Source organism: Hypanus sabinus, chromosome 13 (genome assembly GCF_030144855.1).
Source record: "Hypanus sabinus isolate sHypSab1 chromosome 13, sHypSab1.hap1, whole genome shotgun sequence".
Taxonomy (NCBI): Eukaryota; Metazoa; Chordata; class Chondrichthyes; order Myliobatiformes; family Dasyatidae; genus Hypanus; species Hypanus sabinus.
In genome coordinates, this window is record NC_082718.1 from 44152496 (window position 1) to 44173471 (window position 20976).

Here is a 20976-nt window from a genome sequence, read left to right on the forward strand (position 1 = left end):
TGAAGTGAGCCACTGGTGGACGTTATTCAGGATTGCATCAAGTACTGGGCCCAGGACAGATCTTCTGAGATTTTGACACCCAAGAGCTTAAGCTGCTCACCCTTTCTACCGCTAATCCCTCAATGAGGACTGCTGTGTTCTCTGGACTTCCTGAGGTCTGCAATCACTTCCCTGGTCTTGCTGAACATAAATGCAAGGCAATTGTTGTGACACCACTCAACCAGCCAATCGATCTCTCTTCTGTATGCTTCCTTGTTGCCATCTGAAATTTTACCAACAACGGTGGTGTCATCAATGAATTTATAGATGGCATTTCAGCTGTGCATAACCATACAATCATGAGCGTAGAGAGAATAGAGCACACATCTTGAGGTTGCCCCTGTGTTGATTGTCAGTGAAGAGGAGATATTACTGATCCATACTGATTCTAGTCCCCTGATGAAGAAAACGAGGATCTACTTGCAAAGGGTGGGACAAAGGTTTATGTTTAGAAGCTTAAAGATTAGAATTGAGGGAATGATAGTATTGAATTCCAAGTTGTAATTGATAAACAGCAGCCTGTCATATGTTTTGTTATCTAAGTTCTCCAAAGTAGAGGACAGCCAGTGAGCTTACGTTTGCCTTTTGCAGCGGTAGGTGAATTTCATTTGCTCTAGGTCTTTGCTCAAGCAGGACTTATTCCTGCTATCACCACCCTCGGGAAGCACATCATCTTGGTAGGTATGAGTGCTTTGAGTTAACTGTCGCTAAGGCAGCTCACCCTACTCTTCAAGGCACCAGTATAATTGCTGCCCTGATTGCAGTGGGAAACTCCAACTGCAGCAGCAAGAGGCTGAAGATGTCCTTGAACACCCCAGCCAGAACATTTCTTTCTCTTCCGTCCCAATGAGGGGTCTTGGCCCGAAACATTGACCATATTCTTTCTCCATAGATGCTGCCTGTCCTGCTGAGTTCCTCCAGCATTTTGTGTGTGTTGCCCGAGATACCCCAGCTCCACCTTTCTCTTGTTTGTGATTGGCCAGTGCATGTTTTCAGTACCCAGCCAGGTGGCACCTTGTGTGAGGACTCGCCCTCTTGATAAATTATATGATAAAACCTTGGGGGGTGGGGAAAACAGAAACTTAGACATGTTAGAGTGGCCCCCCATTAGATTTTCACATAACACCAAATTCAGTAATACCTTGCAGCATTGTGAACTCTGGTGAATTAGAAGTCCTGCTGAAGTGCTGATCAAGAAACAATGTTTCTGAATAGAAATGCTGTTCACTCAGTTTGGTCAGAGTGCTGCAATCTGAAAAATATTCTGAAATGCAGTTATGTATGTTCATACGTATGCAGTTCAAGCAAAACATTTGAGAAGTTTGAGGCATCTGTGTTTGATACAATTAGTGCAAAATCACCCATTCACAACAGACTCTTCAGCCTTTTGTCATCCATGCCCTGCTATTGAGTCAAGGAAAATTATTTTTAGAGCATCCACCCTGATGAATCCTGCATTGTCCCCAGACTGCAGTCCTCTCCTCCTCGTCCAGTAGACTTCAACTTGTCTTGGCATTCACGTACTTCTTCTAGGTTCAGTGACAGCTTTCTCTCCAGTGGCTAGATGATCTACAATTTGCCTTTGCATATCGACTACAGGACCTAGGATTGTGAAAAGGCACAAACTATTATATTTCAATGTGCTTAAGAAACTGCAGAGAGAAATAAAGACATAATGAAGAGAAAACTAAATAAGATTTGCAAATGTATGGAAAGATTTCAGTCTGGATGCAAACGAAATGGATCTGAATAGACAGCATGACAGGTGTGAAGAGGATCTATATTCTTTGTAAATTGTATGACAGTACATGAACAATGCTAGTTATGAAAAAAATACTAGTGTTTTTGTGTTAGAATCATTTTAATTTGTACATCATTGTTAGGATGCCAAGAATGGATTGTGATTTCTTATCTCTCATCTTCAGGAAGTAGAGTTTCTTCTTACAGATGGAAGAGTGATAAGGACAGATAAGTCTCGTCAAGCCCAGTGCCAAGATAATTCTTACTCATTTCAAACTGTTGGACTCTATATAATCCTTTCATTTTCAAATGGAGTCACTGTGATATGGGATAAACACACAAGGCTTTCGATAGCATTGGACACAAAATGGCAGGTAAACAGTGGAGATTAGATATTAGTGTTTTCATTATTTTAATATGGTTAACAATAAATAAATATATTATGAACTGAATCACTTGCCAAAGTAAATATGTGTTGCATACTACAATAAGTTTTATTACAGCATTTTATTTATTTTAATCTTAAAACAATCCATAGCATATAAATACAGCAAGTAATCTTGCTGGTTCTTGATATAGTTGTGCATTCGTTACTGAACCAACTTACGATCATGTCCTAACTTATCGAATATATGTTTTTAAAAATTGTAGCAAAACTAGGTATAACTCCTTTTTGAAATATAAAACAAAAAGTGCACTTGATGAAATGTAGCTAATAAGAAACCATCTCCTGAAATATGAATTGTTTCCCTTTCTTAAATGTTGGCTGACTGAAAGATTTAAATCATTTTCTGTTTTCATTTATGACCCTTTTTGTAGGGCCAATGGACTTTAAACTTCAAAGCTAATTTAATGCAAAAAGAATTTTGATAGATCATTTTATTTGTATTCTCTTTAAACAGTCAAAGTTACAGGATTTGGGGAGAAAATGCAGTTCTTGATAGTAGAAAAGTTCAAAATACATTTTGTTATCAAAGTACATATATGTCTCATTTTTCAACCCAGAGATCCATTTTCTTGTGGGCATACTCAGCAAATCTATAGAATCGTAACTAATAACCAGTGATCTAAAGGCGTTTCTCAACCACAAAACAAGAGCCTTTAGATCAGGAGACAGAGAGAAACTCAAATATGTGCAGAGGGAGCTAAGATCAAGGTGGCTAAAGAGGTAATCAGGAGAGAACAGGGGGAAATATTTGGGCACAGTAGCACATGGGAGGTGTGGAGAGGCATGAAGAACATCACTGGCTTCAATCAACCTAGCTGTAGAGCACTGGAATGCAGCAGTGAGTGGGCTAATGAGTTAAACCAATTCTTCAATAGGTTTGACAATTGCCCTCCTATTCAGACCCCCTTCAGCATAATCAGCTCAGGTGCTGAGGCATCTAATGCTCCATCAGCACCAACACCTCCCCTCCTCCCTCCTTCCTCCTCCAGCTCAACACATGGATGAACAACACAGGCTACAACTGCCTACATCCGCTCCTTGCCCTGCCCCCACCATCCACTCCTCCACATACCAACTGCTATTGTCCTGATCTTTATCCCCCCCCTCCCCCAATTCCCACCTTCCACCAACTCCTCAGTCAGCATGGACTCACCTTCACTATTGAGCAGGCTGTGGGGGAAACTCAAACATGGCAAAGCATTGGGGACCAGATGGTGTGAACCTCAGTTTACTGAAGGAGTGCGCTGAACAGCTGTGTCGGGTTCTCCAGCCATCTTCAAACAGAGTCGCAACCTGGAAAGGGTCCCAACTGCGTGGAAAACATCATGTGTGGTCCCTGTCAGGAAGGGCCAATCAGAAGTCTTGAATGACTACTGTCCACTGGCCCTGACCTCGCACATCATGAAGGCCCTGGAGAGCCTGGTCCTGGCTCACCTCAAACCCCTGGTCAGATCAGCTCTCGATCCTCTGCAGTTTGCCTACCGGGAGCACACTGGAGTCGACAACGTCATCTACCTGCTGAACAGAGTCTACTCCTGTTTGGATAAGCCGGGCAGCACTGTGAGGATCATGTTTTTTGATTTCTCAAGTGCCTTCAATACCATACGTCCCTCGTTGCTGGGGGGAGAGCTCTGTTCAATGCAGGTTGGCACTTCCATTGTATCCTGGATAATGGACTCCCGACTGGCAGACCACAGTTTGTGCTGCTTCAGAGTTATGTGTCAGACATGGCTATAAGAGGTACTGGGGCCCCACAGGGGACTGTATTGGCTCCTGTCCTGTTTACCCTGTATACCTCGGACTATAGATATGACACTGAATCATGTCATCGGCAGAAATGCTCTGACAACTCAGCAATGGTTGGGTGTATAAAGGGAGGATGGGAGGATGAATACAGGGCCTGGTGGAGGACTTGCCAAATAGTGCAAACTGTATCATCTGCAGCTCAACATTAATAAGTCAAAGGGGATGTTGATGGACTTAAGCCTGCACTGCTCCCTGTTACTATTGATGGTGAGGACATGGATGTGGTGAGAACCTACAACTATCTTTGGGTGCACCTAGATGTCAGATTTGAGTGGAGCACAAACACAGAGGCTGTGTACAAGAAGGGCCAGAGATGCCTCCACTTCCTGAGGAGACTGAGGTCCTTTGGAGTACGCAGACCTCTCCTTCACATGTTCTACTTGTTACGAACCCCGTAACTGGGTAACTTACCAGCAAAGATGGAGACGTCCGTTGAAATCTGATGATACTATTTTTAATAGTATTTATTAGTAAAAATAAAAATAATATCAATGCAAATATACAGATAATATACGTCGTCAATACTAAATCTAAAATTGCGGGTACAATAATAATCAATAAGAAATAAGCTCTATCGTTGTCTAGGGGATTATGTATTGTCCGATGGAAATATAAAGTTCACTGCAGTTCCACAAGCTGCCGTCTTTTGGTTGCCGCTGTGTTGCACTTTGTTGGAGAGAGAGAGAGAGAGAGAGAGAGAGAGAGAGAAAGATAGGAATAGAATGGGAACAGTTACCGTTGTGGGTTTTTGCAACCTTTATGATTTTGATCCATCAGGTGTCTCTTTGTCGTGGCCGTTCAATTGTGACCTCTCCTTTAGCTAAACTGTTCTTCCGTGGTGAGCTCACCACCCCAGGCAAGGGAGGACACACACGAGCCCCAACCGGCTTTCGCTATAAAACGCTGTCACAGGATTTCTAGCGTTTCTCCTTGTGCGTCTAAAGGGGTTGTTCCCCAGACCCTCTTTTATCCTTACTCACGGGGTCTCAGATGTCATTCAGGTTGGGATGATGCAATCCCTCAACCAGACCACTCTGGTTGTCCCCTGAGGGGTTTCAATGAATAGTACAGTACTCAATACACAATTCCGTCTCCAAGAGATAATGACCGTTATCAGTGGTTCTGTTCCGCTGAGGTCAGGACACATTCCAAACCTTGTGTATTCTGAGTGTCTCTCTCTCATTTCCTGGGTCCCAGAGCCGAATTAATAGCGATCTTGCGATTCTCCAAAAGGAGGGGGCGACTTTGTACCCTTCGGCCCCTCAGGGTTGCTTCACATTCATAACATACTAGCCTGTTGTTGTCTTTACAGTCTTCTATGTGATGGTGTGCGGGGACAATGGCATCAACACGGGTGATGCTAACAAACTGAATAAGCTGATTAGAAAGGTTGGTTCTGATAGGAGTCAAACTAGACACACTGGAGACTGTGGTAGAACAAAGGATCCTGTGGAAAATCCTGGCAATTCTGTACAATGTTTCTTACCCTCTGCATATCACCTTGGCTGAACAGAGGAACATCTTTAGTAATAGACTAAGACAAGTGCGCTGTTCCAAAGAGCGCACTATGAAGTCATTCTTGCCCTTGGCCATTAGGCTCTATAATGAGTCAACCTATAGCCGGGGAATTGATGAGGCTGTAAAGACTATTTGAGGAATCATTTTTTATTTTTTCTTACTTCTCTTCTAATATTTATATATCTGTGCACTTGTAATGCTACTGTAACACTATAATTTCTTTTGGGAGCAATAAAATATCTATTTATCTATTTGTAATAGGATCAGTGAAAAATCAGCCAGGGTTCAGAAGACAACAAATTGTGCAAATGGAAATATAAATAAATAGCAATAAATGATGAGAGCATGAGATAATGAGATGAAGAGTCCTTGAAAGTGAGATCATTGGTTGTGGGAACATCACAATGATGGGCAAGTGAAGTTGAGTATAGTTATCCCCTTTTGTTCAAGAGCCCGATGGTTGATGAGCAGTAACTGTTCTTGAATCTAGTGGTGGGTGTCCTGAGGCACTTGTCCCTTGTACCCAATGGCAGCAGCGAGTAGAGAGTATGACCTGGGTGCTGGGGGCCCCTGATGATGGATGCTGCTTTCCTACAATAGCATTTCATGTTGTTGTGCTCAACAGTTGGGAGCCCATTGCCCATTTTCTAGTAGGCTGAATCCATTACTTTTTGTAGGATTTTCTGGTCAATGTGTTGGTACTTCCCTACCAGACCATGATGCAGCCAGTTAATATTCTCTCTGCTACACACCTACAGTAGGGACAGAGAAGCTGTGAAATACATAACTGCAGTAATCCAAGATGATCATTGCCAAGATCGGAACTCGTGTGCCAATATGAAATGTTTTTTTGGTCACCACATAAAATTTCTTTTGAGCTCTCCTGGCCGTCAATTTAAATTCAATATGGCTCGAGTGGAAAGTCCAGCTTCTATCATTTCTTTTATTTCTTTGTTTTCTTTAGAATTTATAGCTGCATGTTAGAATTACCATGTAGAACTTCAGAGTCAAAACAATGCAGTGACCTATTTTCACTTACAGAACAAAGTATGCGGCCTGTGTGGAAATTTCAATGAGGATGTCGCAGATGAGCTAACAACAAAGGACAATTCTTTGGTGACTAACACCGCAAGGTTTGGAAACAGTTGGAAATCTTCATCATCTTGTTCAAATACACTGAATCAAACATTTCCCTGTGACAGAAACCCAGACTGCTTAGCATGGGCTCAGAGGAAGTGTAACATACTGAAGGATGATGTTTTTCAAAAATGCCACAAAATGGTGAGAAAGGTTACTTTGAAATAAATAAATTTAAATCCTTGTTAAGCTGTTTGCAAAACCTTCTTTTTAATACTGTGATGATGCACTTTATTAGGTAGACCCAATCCCATACTATGAAGCTTGTGTCCAAGAAGCTTGTGCCTGTGACATGGAAGGCAAATATCTTGGTTTCTGCACTGCTGTAGCTGTGTATGCAGAAGCTTGTACTAAAGCTGGAATTTGTATTCATTGGAGAACACCAGACTTGTGTCGTAAGTAATAAGTGCTGTTACAATAACTGAGAAGTAATTATTAGACATACTGGATCAATGTGTGCACATTGATTACACGTTGCAAATTCTGTTCTGGAATGTCTATGAGAAGTGATTATATAAAAGGATACCAAAGGAAAATTGCTGGTACATCATTTTACTTCAGTGATCTACTTCCCTCCTTTGTAACAGGGCTGCAGCTAATACTCTCTCAATGAAGAGTTACTTTTGGATGGTAGGGACTGGGCATTCTTGTGTGTAAGTGGGAGTCAAAGAGGAAAAGAGAATTTCGCCAGATATCACAAAAACTTGGATCACTTCCCCAATGGTTCCCTTGCGTACATCAGATAGTATAAAACAGTGTCTCAGATTTTATAGTCAACAGGAGAGAAGGAGCATCAGGAGCCATTCATTATACTTGCACTTGCTCTGGGACTTTCCCTGGGGTTTTTGCACTATGGCTGACAATGATTTGATAACCATTACAGCTGTTTAAAGTTATGCTGGGATCTGGGTAAACAGACAAAAATCACCGCGTGCCTTTAAAGTAATCAGATTAAAGAATTCCCCTTCACGACATTGAGATGAAATTAGAAAGCCTCATTCGACATAAAATCCTGTACAGAAATCAAACACAAAGGATGGGATTGGAATAAGCGACAGATTTAAAAATCAAAATTGTCTTTATGTCTCTAACTGGAGCTAAAGCTTGGTGGAGACCAAATAAAGTTTATATCCAGTGCTGCTTATGCATAGGCTCTGTTTCTGTTGAGATTTCTGGCTATCTAATGGATAAACAACACCAATACTCTTGGCAAGAGAAACAGTTAATATTTCAAATAGAAGACTTACCATCTGCAAAAGGTGATCCCTCAGAATTTATTGGATTCTCATTGGCTATTTCATTTACTCTAAAATACTACTCAATTTGGTCAGTATACAAAATCGTTATCTCTTGTTCAATCAAACACATCAATAATATTTGATATAGCCAACTATTTCTGTTCTTCTAAAAATAATATCATCATCACCACCTAGTACTCACTGTTTATGAACCCATGAATTTGTCCATTTTCTATTTTTTCTTTTAAACTCAAATGACTTTCTTCCTCTTGCGAAGAAAACAAAACTTGCTGCACTGTTTTATTTTTACTTGACTGTTTCTTGCTGCACTTTTAAAAAATGTAAATATCTCACTGTTCTTCAATGGGTAGGTATTCATCTCAGGATTGTTTAAAAATTCCTCAGTGCCACTGTTATGTTTGGTAACTCCAAAATGAACTGGAAGTACCGGAGAACTTGTATGCTTTGTTTTTACTTTAAGCACGGCCCACATAGATGATGTATGCCATATACATACTTTTATATAGAACCCATAATTAATTATTTAAACAAACAACAATGCTTAATCAAACAATATACTTACAGTGTTACTCAAATATGACTGAAATATTAAATACACAATACCAGCCTGTATGCTATATGTATTTTTCGTAATTTATAGCTTTAAAAGTTATGTATTGCATAATTCAGGCAGCTGGGGCTCATCAGCAATGGTTGACAGCTCATCTAGGAGAGGGAAAACTCTGATCTCAAACCTCCGCTGCCTTGTGGCTGTAGCCATTCATGGGGAAGGTGTTGGGAAAAATCTGGACCTGGGGTCCTTAAGGCAGTCCTTCATTGTGTTCCACATTTGGCAACTCCTGAGATGGCGCTGGTGTCAAACTGTATCAGTCTCCACCATTCCTTTGGATTCATCAGCTGTGTGGGGAGGGGAGCTTATAGCTTGTGCTCCATATCGTATTGCCTGATTGGCTTACAGGCTTGCATATCATGTAGACAACAATACAAAATCCAAGGTCGATATCACCCAGTGGAGGGCCTCACCACTGCAATGGTATTGCTGTCACAGAACAACGTACTTCCTGACTATGCCATTGATATTTGGGTGGCGGGGTGGATGTATGTCTCTACCAAAGGGGGTGTAATGTGCTCCTTCCTGCAGGTTGCCCTTGGACAAGGTGTAGCAGCTGCTTGACACCACCCCCCCCCCACCCTCACAGGGTCACATGAAGCCGTGAGAATAGGTGGTGGACAGCTGTATAAGCAGCTGGTGCATATCACAAGTCCTGGTTATGCGACCACTGGCATCAGGCAGACAATCTCTGAAAAGTATTGACAATGGCTGGATCATCTGTATTGCAAAGACATTGCCCAGAAGAAGGCAATGCCTATCAAGTCCTGTAGAAAAATTTGCCAAGAACAATCAAGGTCATGATTGCCCACGTCATATGACATGGCACATAACAAATGAGCCTGTGATAATAAACCTGATTTTGATTCTGATCAGGACTGGGAGGGAGACAAAAGAAGCAGGTAAAAATGCAGGGAGGGCTGGGGAAAGGAAATGTCTCTGATGTGAGGATAAGCTGTCAACGAGGTTATCAGGACAGTGAGAGAATGGAAGCAGTCGGCATGAGAGCACAGACAAAAGAAGCTGCGAGGTGTGAAATGTAAAGCAGAAAAACGTGCCCAGATGGTCAGGCCCACTCCCAGAGAGAGAGGAAAAGAAACAATCAGAGGAGAGAAAACAAGCATAGCTAATGTCACAGATGGAAGAATAACAGAGAAATCAAGTTAATTGAAGCTGTAGAATTCAACACAGATCCCAGCAACTTCCAATGTGCCCAGGCAGAAGATGAGGTGATGTTCCATAAGATTTCATTACTGTTACTATAAAAGATTCTGCGGGCTTGGAGACCAGAAATCCATGTTGAGAGTTGGGCCTCATTTTAAAAGTTTTGGAGTGCACCGACCAAAGGGAGATCTCCTCAACACTGGAGAAACGAAACACAGATTGGGTCACAGTTTTGCTGAGCACCTTTGTTCAGTCCGTAGGGTCAGCTCTGGGCTTCCTGTTGCCTGCCATCCTACTCCCACTCTGATCTGTTGTGAATGTTGTTAGTTTTTATAGCAGCATACTGTTATTCATATCTCTACCTATTCTTCTTACAAGATTCAAGCTTCAGGTACTTGACTGACCATTAGCAACAGAAGAGTAAATCCACCAATCATGTGTAACGTATTTCATGGATTATAAAATTTGAAACAACTTCCAGGTAGTAATGAACTATTCCTGTTTTACATTGCAGCTGTGTACTGTGACTATTATAACTCCCCCAGTGACTGCAGTTGGCATTATTATCCTTGTGGATCAACAAAGACAAAAACTTGCTCTGACCATACCATTGGAAAGGACTATTCTACATTTCTTGAAGGTGGTGCTTGAACATTGCCCTTTTCAGTCTTTATTTGCCCTAGAGATTTTAAGATTGATTTTGTAAATGGTAATTATCTTGACAATATTTATACAGCTTTTACATACATAAAATATTACATCTATGCGGAAGAATTTTCTTTGTTAACCTCTGGTAGGCATTTGAGATACTTCAGGAATTATAGTTTTAGAAAGTTTGTTAGTGACATGGCTAGATAAGAAAATAATATGGATTGTTTTATATATAAATGACTATGAAATCACTTAAAATATGATGGAGCTGTTGGAATGTTTATTAAGCCAAAATGTTAATCTGTCTGATCAATGCTCTACTCTTATCTCTTCTATTGACTGCAGGTTGTTATGCAAGATGTTCTGAAAATGCTCCTTATCTGGATCAAAGCAGAATGAAATGTGTTAATTTATCTGACTGCACTTGTTATTATAATGGAAAAATTTTGCAGCCAGGCGATCGAACAAGGAATGATTGTGAAGAATGGTATCTATAAAAGCAGCTTCTATTTTATCCTTTTGTTGATACCAGCAATGAATAAAAATGTGTTACTATTTTTTACAAAATGGTTTATATGTGAAAAAAAGCTACTGTATTTCAGGGAAATGTTTACAGTTGCCATTACTGTCACTATAAAAGATTTTGTAAGATTGGAGACCAGATATACATGTCAAGAGTTGTATTGCTTCCCTGTGAGAATAACAAGAGTAGTGAATTTCCTGAGATTACAGCTGTTTGATAACTGGATGAAAAGGACAGCTCTGTCTACCACCCAGAGTACAATGGTGAGAGGAATACTACAGGGTTGACATGAGACGGTTGGTTGCTTGGTGGGTGTTGTTGTAAGATTGCAGATGAGGCATTTATGCATGTATAACTTTCATCTGAAGCTAATAAGAAACAGAAACAATCTTGTTTACTTTTTAATTAGGCTACTCATTTATTTCTAGAAGTTTTGGAATAACCATGTAATGAAATTTGCATTGCAGCAACATTAAAGTTTGCTTTCATGACAACAGACATTGCCAAAAATAGTAACAAACTGTCAAAGCAAAAATCTGGGTGGTAAATAGTATGCTGAATAAGCAAGAACCTTATTATCCAATTCTTTCAATAACCTAAATCAATCTACAACCTTTTGCAGTGAATGCAAGAATGGAAAAGTCACATGCAGAGGTTTGTAAAAATTATTTTAATTACTTACCTAAATATTAGATACTGTTTCAGAATTCTTATATCTCTGTGTTGATGGTGGTACACAAGACCTGCCCACCTATGTTGGGAAGTCTTTGGTACTGCTTGGATTCTATGAAAGGATGCTAAGAAGAATCACGGTCATGGAAAGATCATGATCGGCCACACCATCCGACACGACACGTAACGAATGAGCCTGCGATATTAACCCTGATTGTGGTTCTGATCAGGACTGCGAGGGAGACTAATGTAAAGGTGCAGGGAGGGCTGGGGAAAGGGAAATATCCCTAGTGTAATAAGCTGTGGACAGGGTTATCAGGTCAGTGAGTGAATGGGAGCAGTCGGTGTGAGAACGTAGACAAAGGAAGCCGCAAGTTGTGAATTTTAAAGCAGTAAAAGCCAGATGCTCTGGTCCACTCCCAGAGAGAGAGGAAAAGAAACAGAGGAGAGAAAACAAGCATAGCTAATGTCACAGATGGAAGAATAATATGACAGAGATATCTGGTTAATTGAGCTTTAGAAGGATAACCTCAAAATTTTAAATTTCTTTTGAGATCCAGGCCTGACTTGCTCCCAGGTAAGAGACACTGAGAAAGATAAACATAATCAAGCTGCTTGTCAATCATAAAACAATAGCTCAAAGATCAATTTAGGGGTGCTTTCCCCATGGCACTCTAGGCCTTTTGAAGGGTCAAGCTGCCCAAAGAATGCTTCTTAAGAAGTCCCCTGAAGTTGATATCGCAGAGGTAAGCCTCTTTTTAAAAACTGCCTTCATATAGGGCTTGGCAGAGCAGGAGTCCTTGGCACCACTGTGGCACAATGGCCACCAGGACTAGCTCCCTCCATTCAGGCCTATTCTGCAACATAGCTGGGGTAGATGTTGGTGCGGTAGCTGAACCACACCAATTCCCTAGAATCCAGAAAATAAGCAAAATGAAAACCGTGGGTTAATCATTGAATTATTATAGTCAATCACCTATTACATGCCAACCACATCCTTTCTTTGCTTTGTCAAGATGGAGTCAGAGATAACATCCCAATGCTGCCTTGTCTGGTGGATTATGGGAACTATCATTATATGAATACATGTCGGGAAGAATTAACAGTGAGGGAAAAGTGCAAGACACGTGGGATCAATTTTGGTTGTACGTTAATTTAAACTTAGAAGTTTTTTTCTGTTTCTTAGTTTTATACGTTTTCCTGTCGTGGGATGGCTCTGTAAATATGCTGTACTGTATCTGCTCTATGATATGCTGTGCTGCTTTGTAAGATATGAATAAATAATAATAACAATTTGAATTACAAAAAAACTATGAATTCGTGATTTTCACATTTAAGATTTTTCAGCAATGATTATTAATGTTGAATAATGAAAATTATCTTCCAAAATGCTATTAAAATTATTAGAGTAAAGATAGCTGCTTGAGAATTGTTATAGCTACAGTTTGTCCTTGTAAATTAGGCTAGTGTGGTGAATTTTCTCAGTGAACATTGGTTGGTAAAATTTCCAATAGTAAATTTACCCAAAAAATCTACTAATTCTTATTAATCTGGAGCTAATGTTAAGGGAGTTAAACAGCTCTGTTCTCTCTATTGAAATAATTTTACAGACTGGAGTGGACTGTAAGGAAGTAGATTTATTTGTACAACTTCTCTGCTTAGCCACATGCAGCAGGTAGTTCTTTAAAGCTAAAAGGCTCAAAATACCACAGTGCAATGATGTTGGTTAAAATGTTCCTTTTGCTTTATAGAAATAGTATCAACAGAGAAACCAACTACAACCACACCGACCACTATCTATATACCTGGTAAGTGACAGCAACTTACACCTTGTTTCGAATTGTCTCTGGAATTACATTTTCTCCTGATCTGGATTAGAGTCTTAGGCACATGTATACACTTGGGTGCCTAAGACTTTTGCACAGCACTTTAGTAAACTAGTGTATAGCGCTGTACCGCTTCCGCAAAACGAAACAAACTTCATGGCATATATGAGTGATGATAAACCATCCTCTAGTGAGGACAAGAGCAGACACCGTCAGAAAAACAGTCTACTTAAAGGGCCAAAGCAGCTTACGCTACCTGCGTGATGATTCAGTATCCAGCAGTATATGTCATGAGGCAATGTCTTGGATGGGGCAGTTGGGGGTTGGGTCAGTGACATATTTACCTCAGTTCCCTTCATGGGCTGAAACGTGGCTGGCCGGAGAGCACTGATTTTCAGTTGAAGGATGCTGCGGGTGTCCTGAGATATTGTGCTCTGGGGCTTGGAGGCCGAGCTGCGGTTCAATAATGAAATTATTAGCAGGCAGAACCATGTTAGCAACTTACTTACTTTACACTGAAGATAAAGACACTTTGCAATTCCCACACCAGTTTTGGTGAATTCCCAAATATAGCCATCCTGACTTGGGAGCAGAAACGGATCAGTCTTGGGGCCACACCACAGAAGCTTGATGTGATGTTTTCATTCTCTAGAAATAACAACAGCAACAGAGCTGCTTTCTACAACTGCAGTAGGTCATCCTCCAGCTTCCTTAAAGCAAGTCCTGAAGGAACTTTAAAAAAAAGTTATATCTCAGGCTAATAAAAGAAGTGGGGAAAGGAAGTTATGGAGGACGTCACTATATTTTTCAATTGCCCCCTGCTACACCTAAGGAACAAGGGAAGGCCAATTGACCTTTCAAACCTACTTCTTCACTGAATAAGATCAACGGTAACTGGAAAATGTTTTCTTTTATTAGCTGAAATACCGAATAAAAGTACTGGTAATTTAGAAAAGCATGGATGCTAATTAGACCACAGCCTGTGCTGTTTACAGGTTGGTCCGCAAGTTCACTGGAACAATATGGTAATACTGAAAGAGAAAATTTACAAGGGTGTTGTCAGGACTGGAAACACAGGGTAGTTTAGGATTGTTTTCTTTGAAGCAAAGATAGCTTGAGGTCAATTTAATTGAAGTATATGAATATTGAAAAAATTATGGAGTGAAAAGGAAGGAAGAGGGATTAAAAATGAAAAGGCATGGAGTTAAAGTAGTTGCTATAAGGATTAGAGTGGAGAGTGACTGGGCTTGGAATTCACAACCCGACAGAGGCAGAAATCTAACCGCAATTAAAAAATACATGGTTGTGTACTTCAAGAGCTGTGATCTGCGGGGATATAAACCTAGTACTGGAGGCAGGATTAGGCTGCCTGGCTCTTTGACTCACTCCTAAACATAATATGGCAAATGGCCTCATACCCTATCTTTTTATATATTGTTCCACATCTCATTGCTTCTCTGTATCCCAGTCAGGTATAAGGGTCACGACTTCAAGCAGAGTTACAAGGATGCCCTACACCTGACATACTCTAACCATTAAACTGGGCCCTAACTGTCTTTGACAGCCAGCTTTACACACTGTTAGTAATATATAAAATAAAAAGAAGTTAAATAAAACCTTCTAAAAAACATTTAAAACTAATTGAAGTATTGTCCAAGCAAAATTTTAATCCCAGTTTTCTTTTTTACCCACCTGCTCCCCATTGAAATCAATGTGTAGAGGCAAATTCTATACATTACTTGGAGCCCTGGTAATGCACAGAACTGTCCTGTATATTGTCCTGTGATTAGGCTAATGTTAAATAGGTGGGTTGCTGGGCTGAAGGGCCTGTCATAACTAAAATCTGATTTTTATTTTGCAAATGTGTTTGTAATTGCCATAAAATTTATCACAGATGTTATGCCCTTGCTTGACAACCTACTGAAGATTGTAAGAAATTCTTTATCAAAGGGAAAGCTAATACTTTAATGTCTATTCTCACTGCATAGCTGCAAGTGAATGTGCAAATATGGTGATAAAAGTTCCTGCAGTGAATAGTTAATTGATAGGATCTTTCATCAACCCTGGATATGTCTGTACAGTTCAGCCCTGGAGGGATAAGAAAAGTGACCATCTGCAATGGGACCTCCCCCCACCCTCCTCTTTTTGCCGGGACTGCTCCTTCTGTGACTCCCTTGTTCATTTGACCCTCTCCACTAATTTCCCTCCTGGCACGTATTTCTGCAAGCAACCAAAATACCTGCCCAATTACCTCCTCCCTTGCCACCACTCAGCACCCCAACAGTCCTTTCAAGGCAACACTTCACCTGCAAATCTGCTGAGGTTGTCTACTGTACTCAGTGCTCCTGACGCCACCTCCTGGGGGCCCGCTTTGTCAAGCAATTCTACTTCATCTGCCAAGAGTGGAATTTCTTGGTGGCCAACCATTTTAATTCCCACTCCTGTTCTGACATGTCAGTCCATGGCCGCCTCTTGCGCAACAATGAAGCCAACCTCAGGATGGAGGAGCAACACCTCATATTCCGTCTAGGTAGCCTCCAATCTACTGGCATGAACATCGATTTCTCCTTCTGGTAATTTTTTTCCCTCCCCCTTCCCTCTTCTTCTATTCCCCAATCTGGCCTCTTATTTCTTCTCCTCATCTGCCTTTCACCTCCTCCTGGTGCTCCTCCTTCTCTGTCTCCCCTCTCCACTCTCCTCTTCTACCAGATTCCTTCTTCATCAGCCCTTTACCCTTCCCACCCACCTGGCTTCACCTATCATCTTCTAGCTAGTCCTCCTTCCCCTCCCTTCACCTTTTTATTTTAGCATTTTCTTCCTTCCTTTCCAGTCCCGAAGAAAGGTTAAGGCCTGAAACATTGACTATTTATCCATCTCCATAGATGCTGCCTGACCTGCTGAGTTCCTTCAGCATTTTGTCTGTGTTGCTAAGAAAACTGACACTTGTATACATAGCCAGAATGCTGCCAGCTCCTTGTCTAATGCTAAGGTATATCTGGATGTACGTCAAATGAACCTCACTGCTAGGAGTGTGAATATTTCCATCAACATTTCCACCAGAAAATATTAGCAAAATTAGCAATATTAGCCTGTATACTGTATACTGCAGTTGTATTATTCCATCAGGGAAATAGTTCAGCTGTGCAAATGCTAAGAAAGAAATCTATGTGATATTGATGCATTGTTGTGTTTGGCTGCATGTACCTAAGAACTAAGTATTTAACTAATTTGCATTAATCTCTTTGAGTAGAAACAACCGAGAAACTAACCACTACATCTGCAACTACCAGCTACGTATTGGGTAAGTGAGAGAAATTTATACTTTGCAACAGGTTTGTCTCCACTTTATTTTTGTCTCTGTGTGTGTATCCTTAAATAGAAAGCTAATTATGTTATATCTAAAATTTTCCTTTTGAATTGCTTTTGAAGCCTTCATATGATTGACATTTAAATTGCTACTAATGGAAAGCTTTCAGGAAATTTTGATCCTGGCAAAGTTTAAACCAGTCATTAAATATGAATCATAAAATGACAGCAACAGGATACCATTGATTACCAAAGACTGAGCTATTTTAGCTTATTCAAAGTTTCTTGACCTTAATTTGTAATCAGAATCAGCTTTAATATCACTGGTGTATGTTATGAAATTTATTGTTCTGCATTGCAGTATGTAATAACAATTGTAACATACGGTAATAAGTATGTATAAAATTAAATAAGTGGTGCAAAATGAGAGAAAAAATAATGAGGTAGAGCTCGTGGATTCAATGTCCATTCAGAAATCTGATGGTGGAGAGGAAGAAGCTGTTCCTGAACTGTTGGGTGTGTTGCTTCAGGCTTCAGTATCACCTCCTTGAAGGTAGCAGTGAGAAAAGGGCAAGTCCTGAGTGATGGGGTCCTAAATGATGAATGCCATCTTTTTAAGGCATCTCTCCTTGAAGATGTCCTGGATGTTGGGAAGGCTAGTGCCCATGATGGAGCTGGCTGCATTTACAAATTTCTGCAGCTTATTTCAATCCTGTCCAGTAGTCCCCCACCCACCCCATACCAGACAGTGATGCAACCATTTAGATAGCTCTCCATGGTACATCTGTAGAAATTTGATGACACACCAAAGACACTTGGTTATGGATCTTCAAGTGTTTGTTCAAGTATATTTTCAATGTAATGAGGGATAAAGCCTCCCTTAGTCTTTCAGGCAGAGAATTCCAGACACATGTTAATCTTTGTTGGGGAGAAGGTGACAGGCAGAAGGAGATAACTGATCTCCCAGGGGATAGGGCTGTGGAGACAGAAAGGAGGAGGGCAGATCAGGAAAGTGATAAGCTTGTAGGAGAGATGGAGAAGAAAATTGGGGAGAGGAGGCCTACGGGTTGAAGGGGAGAAATGCAGGAAAGAGGCTGGGAGAGGATAGAGAATATGTAAGTTTGTGGGGAGGGGGTGTTTACCAAAATTAGAGAACTGATGTTCATATAATTGGACTATAAACTCCAAAGATAGAAAATGAGGGACTGTTCCTCAAATATTTATTTGGCTTTACCCTGGCAATCGAGGAACCTGTGGTCTGACATATCAGAGTGAGCGTGGAATGGGAAAGCCAAATTGGCTAACACCTGGAAGTCCCAGATGGTTGTTGTGAACAGAACACAGGTTATAATTAAACGTTTGTTTCTCTCTGCAATGCAGAAACCACGTCACCGGCAGAGGAGCTGACTACGACAGTATCCACCACCAGCAATATAGCAGGTGAGTGAATACAGTTTTTACATTGCACCTTGTGTGGCAAATTAGGAGTAGGACACCATTTGACAAATTAATTTACATAAACCTCCATGACCAAATTCCATAAAAGGAAGCTCCAGGTGTAAATAAAATGTTTCTGTTATCTGAAACAATTTATTGTTAGTACCGAGGATGTACAACAGTATCAAAAAATAACAGAGGGTAAACCAGTCAATCTATTCACTCTGTCATATAGATTGAACTGTAGATCTCTGACTGTTACTCACTGTTTCTAGCAGTGGTTCAGGTGCTTAACTATTTGTTTTGATGACCACAAGAAAATCAACATACTTCCCAACCATCCCTCTCACCGCAACTTAAATCGACTACAGCTCCTCTTCTCTTTCCCAGTGAAGGTGATGGATCTTGACTTGAAACATTAACCTTTTTCTCTTTCTACACATGTTGTCTGACCTGCTAAGTTTTTGCCCTGAGTTCAGAAGAATGAGGGGTGATTTCAAAGAAACAAACAAAACTCTTATAGGATTTAACACAATTGATATAATGATGAAGCTTTGTATCGGAAGCATAGAGAAACAGAACTGAGGCATCACTACTTCAAAATAAAGCATTGATCATTAAAGACTGAGGTTCAAGGAAAGATCTTCTCTCCAAGTTTGTAAATCTTTAGAATTCTTCCTTCATAGGTGCTGTAGGTACTCAGTCATTAAGTGTACTTAATGCAGATGTCAATAAATTTTTGTTTACGAAGTGATGTGTGTTTGGAAGTGCTGCTGAAGTTAAAGATATTACCTAGTGGTGGAGTAGGGATGAGGTGGCAAATGGCCTTCCCCTACTTCTCATTAACACGAGAAATTCTGCAGATGCTGGAAATCCAAAGCAACTCCCGCAAAATGCTGGAGGAACTCAGCAGGTCAGCAGCATCTATAGAAATGAATAAGCAGTCAGCTCTTCAGGCCGAGACTCTTCTTCGGGACTGGAAAGCAATGGGGAAGGCACCAGAATAAAAAAGGGTGTGGGGTTAGGGGAAGGACGATGGTTAGAAGGTGATAGGTGAAGCCAGGTGGGCAGGAAAAGTTTTGCTTTCAACACAACATTTCTTCTCTCTTCTATCAGTTATCCTTTCTTCATTGTTTGCTCTTAAAGTACATTCCGTATATCTGTTGGTACAGAAGGGGGAAGTTGAAAGGTGAAGTGAGGGGAAGTTACTTTCACAGAGAATGGTAGGTTCCTGAAATGGGTTACCGGGGCAGTAGTAGAAGCAGGCAGATAGGTGTAGTTTATGGGGCTGTTATGACATTCAAATATGAAGGGAATGGTGGGATATGAACGATACACAGGAGGAGGACATTTAGTATAAATTGGCATCAAGAGTGGCACAATATTGTGGGCCAAATGGCCTTCCCACTGCTCTACTGTTCTGTCTCTCTCTCTCTCTCTCTGGGTATCACTTTAACTTACAGGTCAACTTTTAACTAACTTTGTTGCTGACATTGTATTTAGTGGCTTGGGAATTGCAGTAGGAATTAAACACTGTTGAGATTTGTGTCATGTTGAATGGCTGTCAGATTGGAGGCTTCCAGGATTGTATATTACTTCAGGGTGTGGTGGATCGAATCTTGACTGATGGAGATTGTTGTTAGATGAATGATAGACATGAAGAACTGAACATGGCTGAAGTCCAGTGATGCTGTTCAGATATAGCACTTAGAAAATCTAAGTGTCAAGTTGTTCAAGCAATGCATTTAGAAGATCTGTTGATTAAACCCAAGAATGGAACTTCTTGCCGTATTTCACGTAAATCCTTGGAGCTACCTCGTTGGCACTGCCTTGCAAGGTTACCTCCAGATTTTTTCCAAAATGTACAAGCCCCTCCCCCCCATAGTCTGAGAGTGCAAGGTGTATCTTCTCATTCAACCATAGTGCATCAAGACCCCAACACAATATCCAACCTCCTTAGAACACATTTATCCCTAAACTTTGCTGATTTCCCAGAAAACCTTCATCAGGGAATACCAAGAGCAAACACGAGGAAATCTGCAGATGCTGGAAATTCAAACAACAACACACACAAAATGCTGGTAGAACACAGCAGGCCAGGCAGCATCTATAGGGAGAAGCGCTGTCGACGTTTCGGGCCGAGACCCTTTGTCAGGACTGGGAATACCAGCCTTTTTGCTGGTCCCTCTAAAAGGAACTTTTGAGCTTTATGCTGTGGAGTTCAGCCTCAGCTGGCATGAGCTTCACCTGACACTTAATTCTGCTGAGCCATTAGTCTATGACCCAATCACTTGCCACAGAACTCAAGCCAAATTGAAGCTGCTTAGCAACCAGCACAATGTTGGTCTGCCTGTTTCAGTCTTGTTTACCCAAGAACTCTGTGTTCTAACTCATTTCTCAGACAGCAGCAGACTAAAACTTTCACTGATATGACCAGATATTCCTTTCTAATTGTATGTTTTAGTAATAATCTAGTACAGAATATTATGTTGCAAATGCCAGGCAATTAGTTGAGAATTATGTTTCTCAGTCTGGTTCATGTTCATTTGGCTAATTGCTCAGTGATGTCCATGAGCTGCCAAAAACAACATTCATGATATGTACCTGCAGAAAGTGAGGTCCAAATACTAAGGGTTATTCTTTTGTTTATTTTGATTATAAAGCATATTCTCAGTTTTGAAAATGCTTGTCATTTATTGCTGGGGCAGTGGACCCAGATAGTGAGCAAGTCGATGTGGTCAGTAGTTTCAGGAATGGTGCCATGGCGATCGCCTTCAACCAAAGACAAGGTCCAGAGTATCTGCAGTTTGGGAGCCACAACAAAGGCGCAATTAAGCAGG

At 40.8% G+C, this 20976-nt stretch overlaps 1 protein-coding gene across 1 annotated transcript in view; it reads left to right on the top strand.

Annotated features, from left to right (window-relative positions):
- LOC132404317 (mucin-2-like) overlaps nucleotides 1-20976 on the top strand; it is a 218692-nt gene that overhangs the window by 125747 nt on the left and 71969 nt on the right. The window contains exons 24-32 of the mRNA XM_059988489.1: nucleotides 1965-2153; nucleotides 6593-6832; nucleotides 6927-7083; nucleotides 10236-10361; nucleotides 10718-10859; nucleotides 11518-11549; nucleotides 13319-13375; nucleotides 16644-16694; nucleotides 18080-18139. Coding sequence (XP_059844472.1) covers nucleotides 1965-2153; nucleotides 6593-6832; nucleotides 6927-7083; nucleotides 10236-10361; nucleotides 10718-10859; nucleotides 11518-11549; nucleotides 13319-13375; nucleotides 16644-16694; nucleotides 18080-18139 — 1054 coding nt within the window. The remainder of the gene's footprint in view (nucleotides 1-1964; nucleotides 2154-6592; nucleotides 6833-6926; nucleotides 7084-10235; nucleotides 10362-10717; nucleotides 10860-11517; nucleotides 11550-13318; nucleotides 13376-16643; nucleotides 16695-18079; nucleotides 18140-20976) is intronic.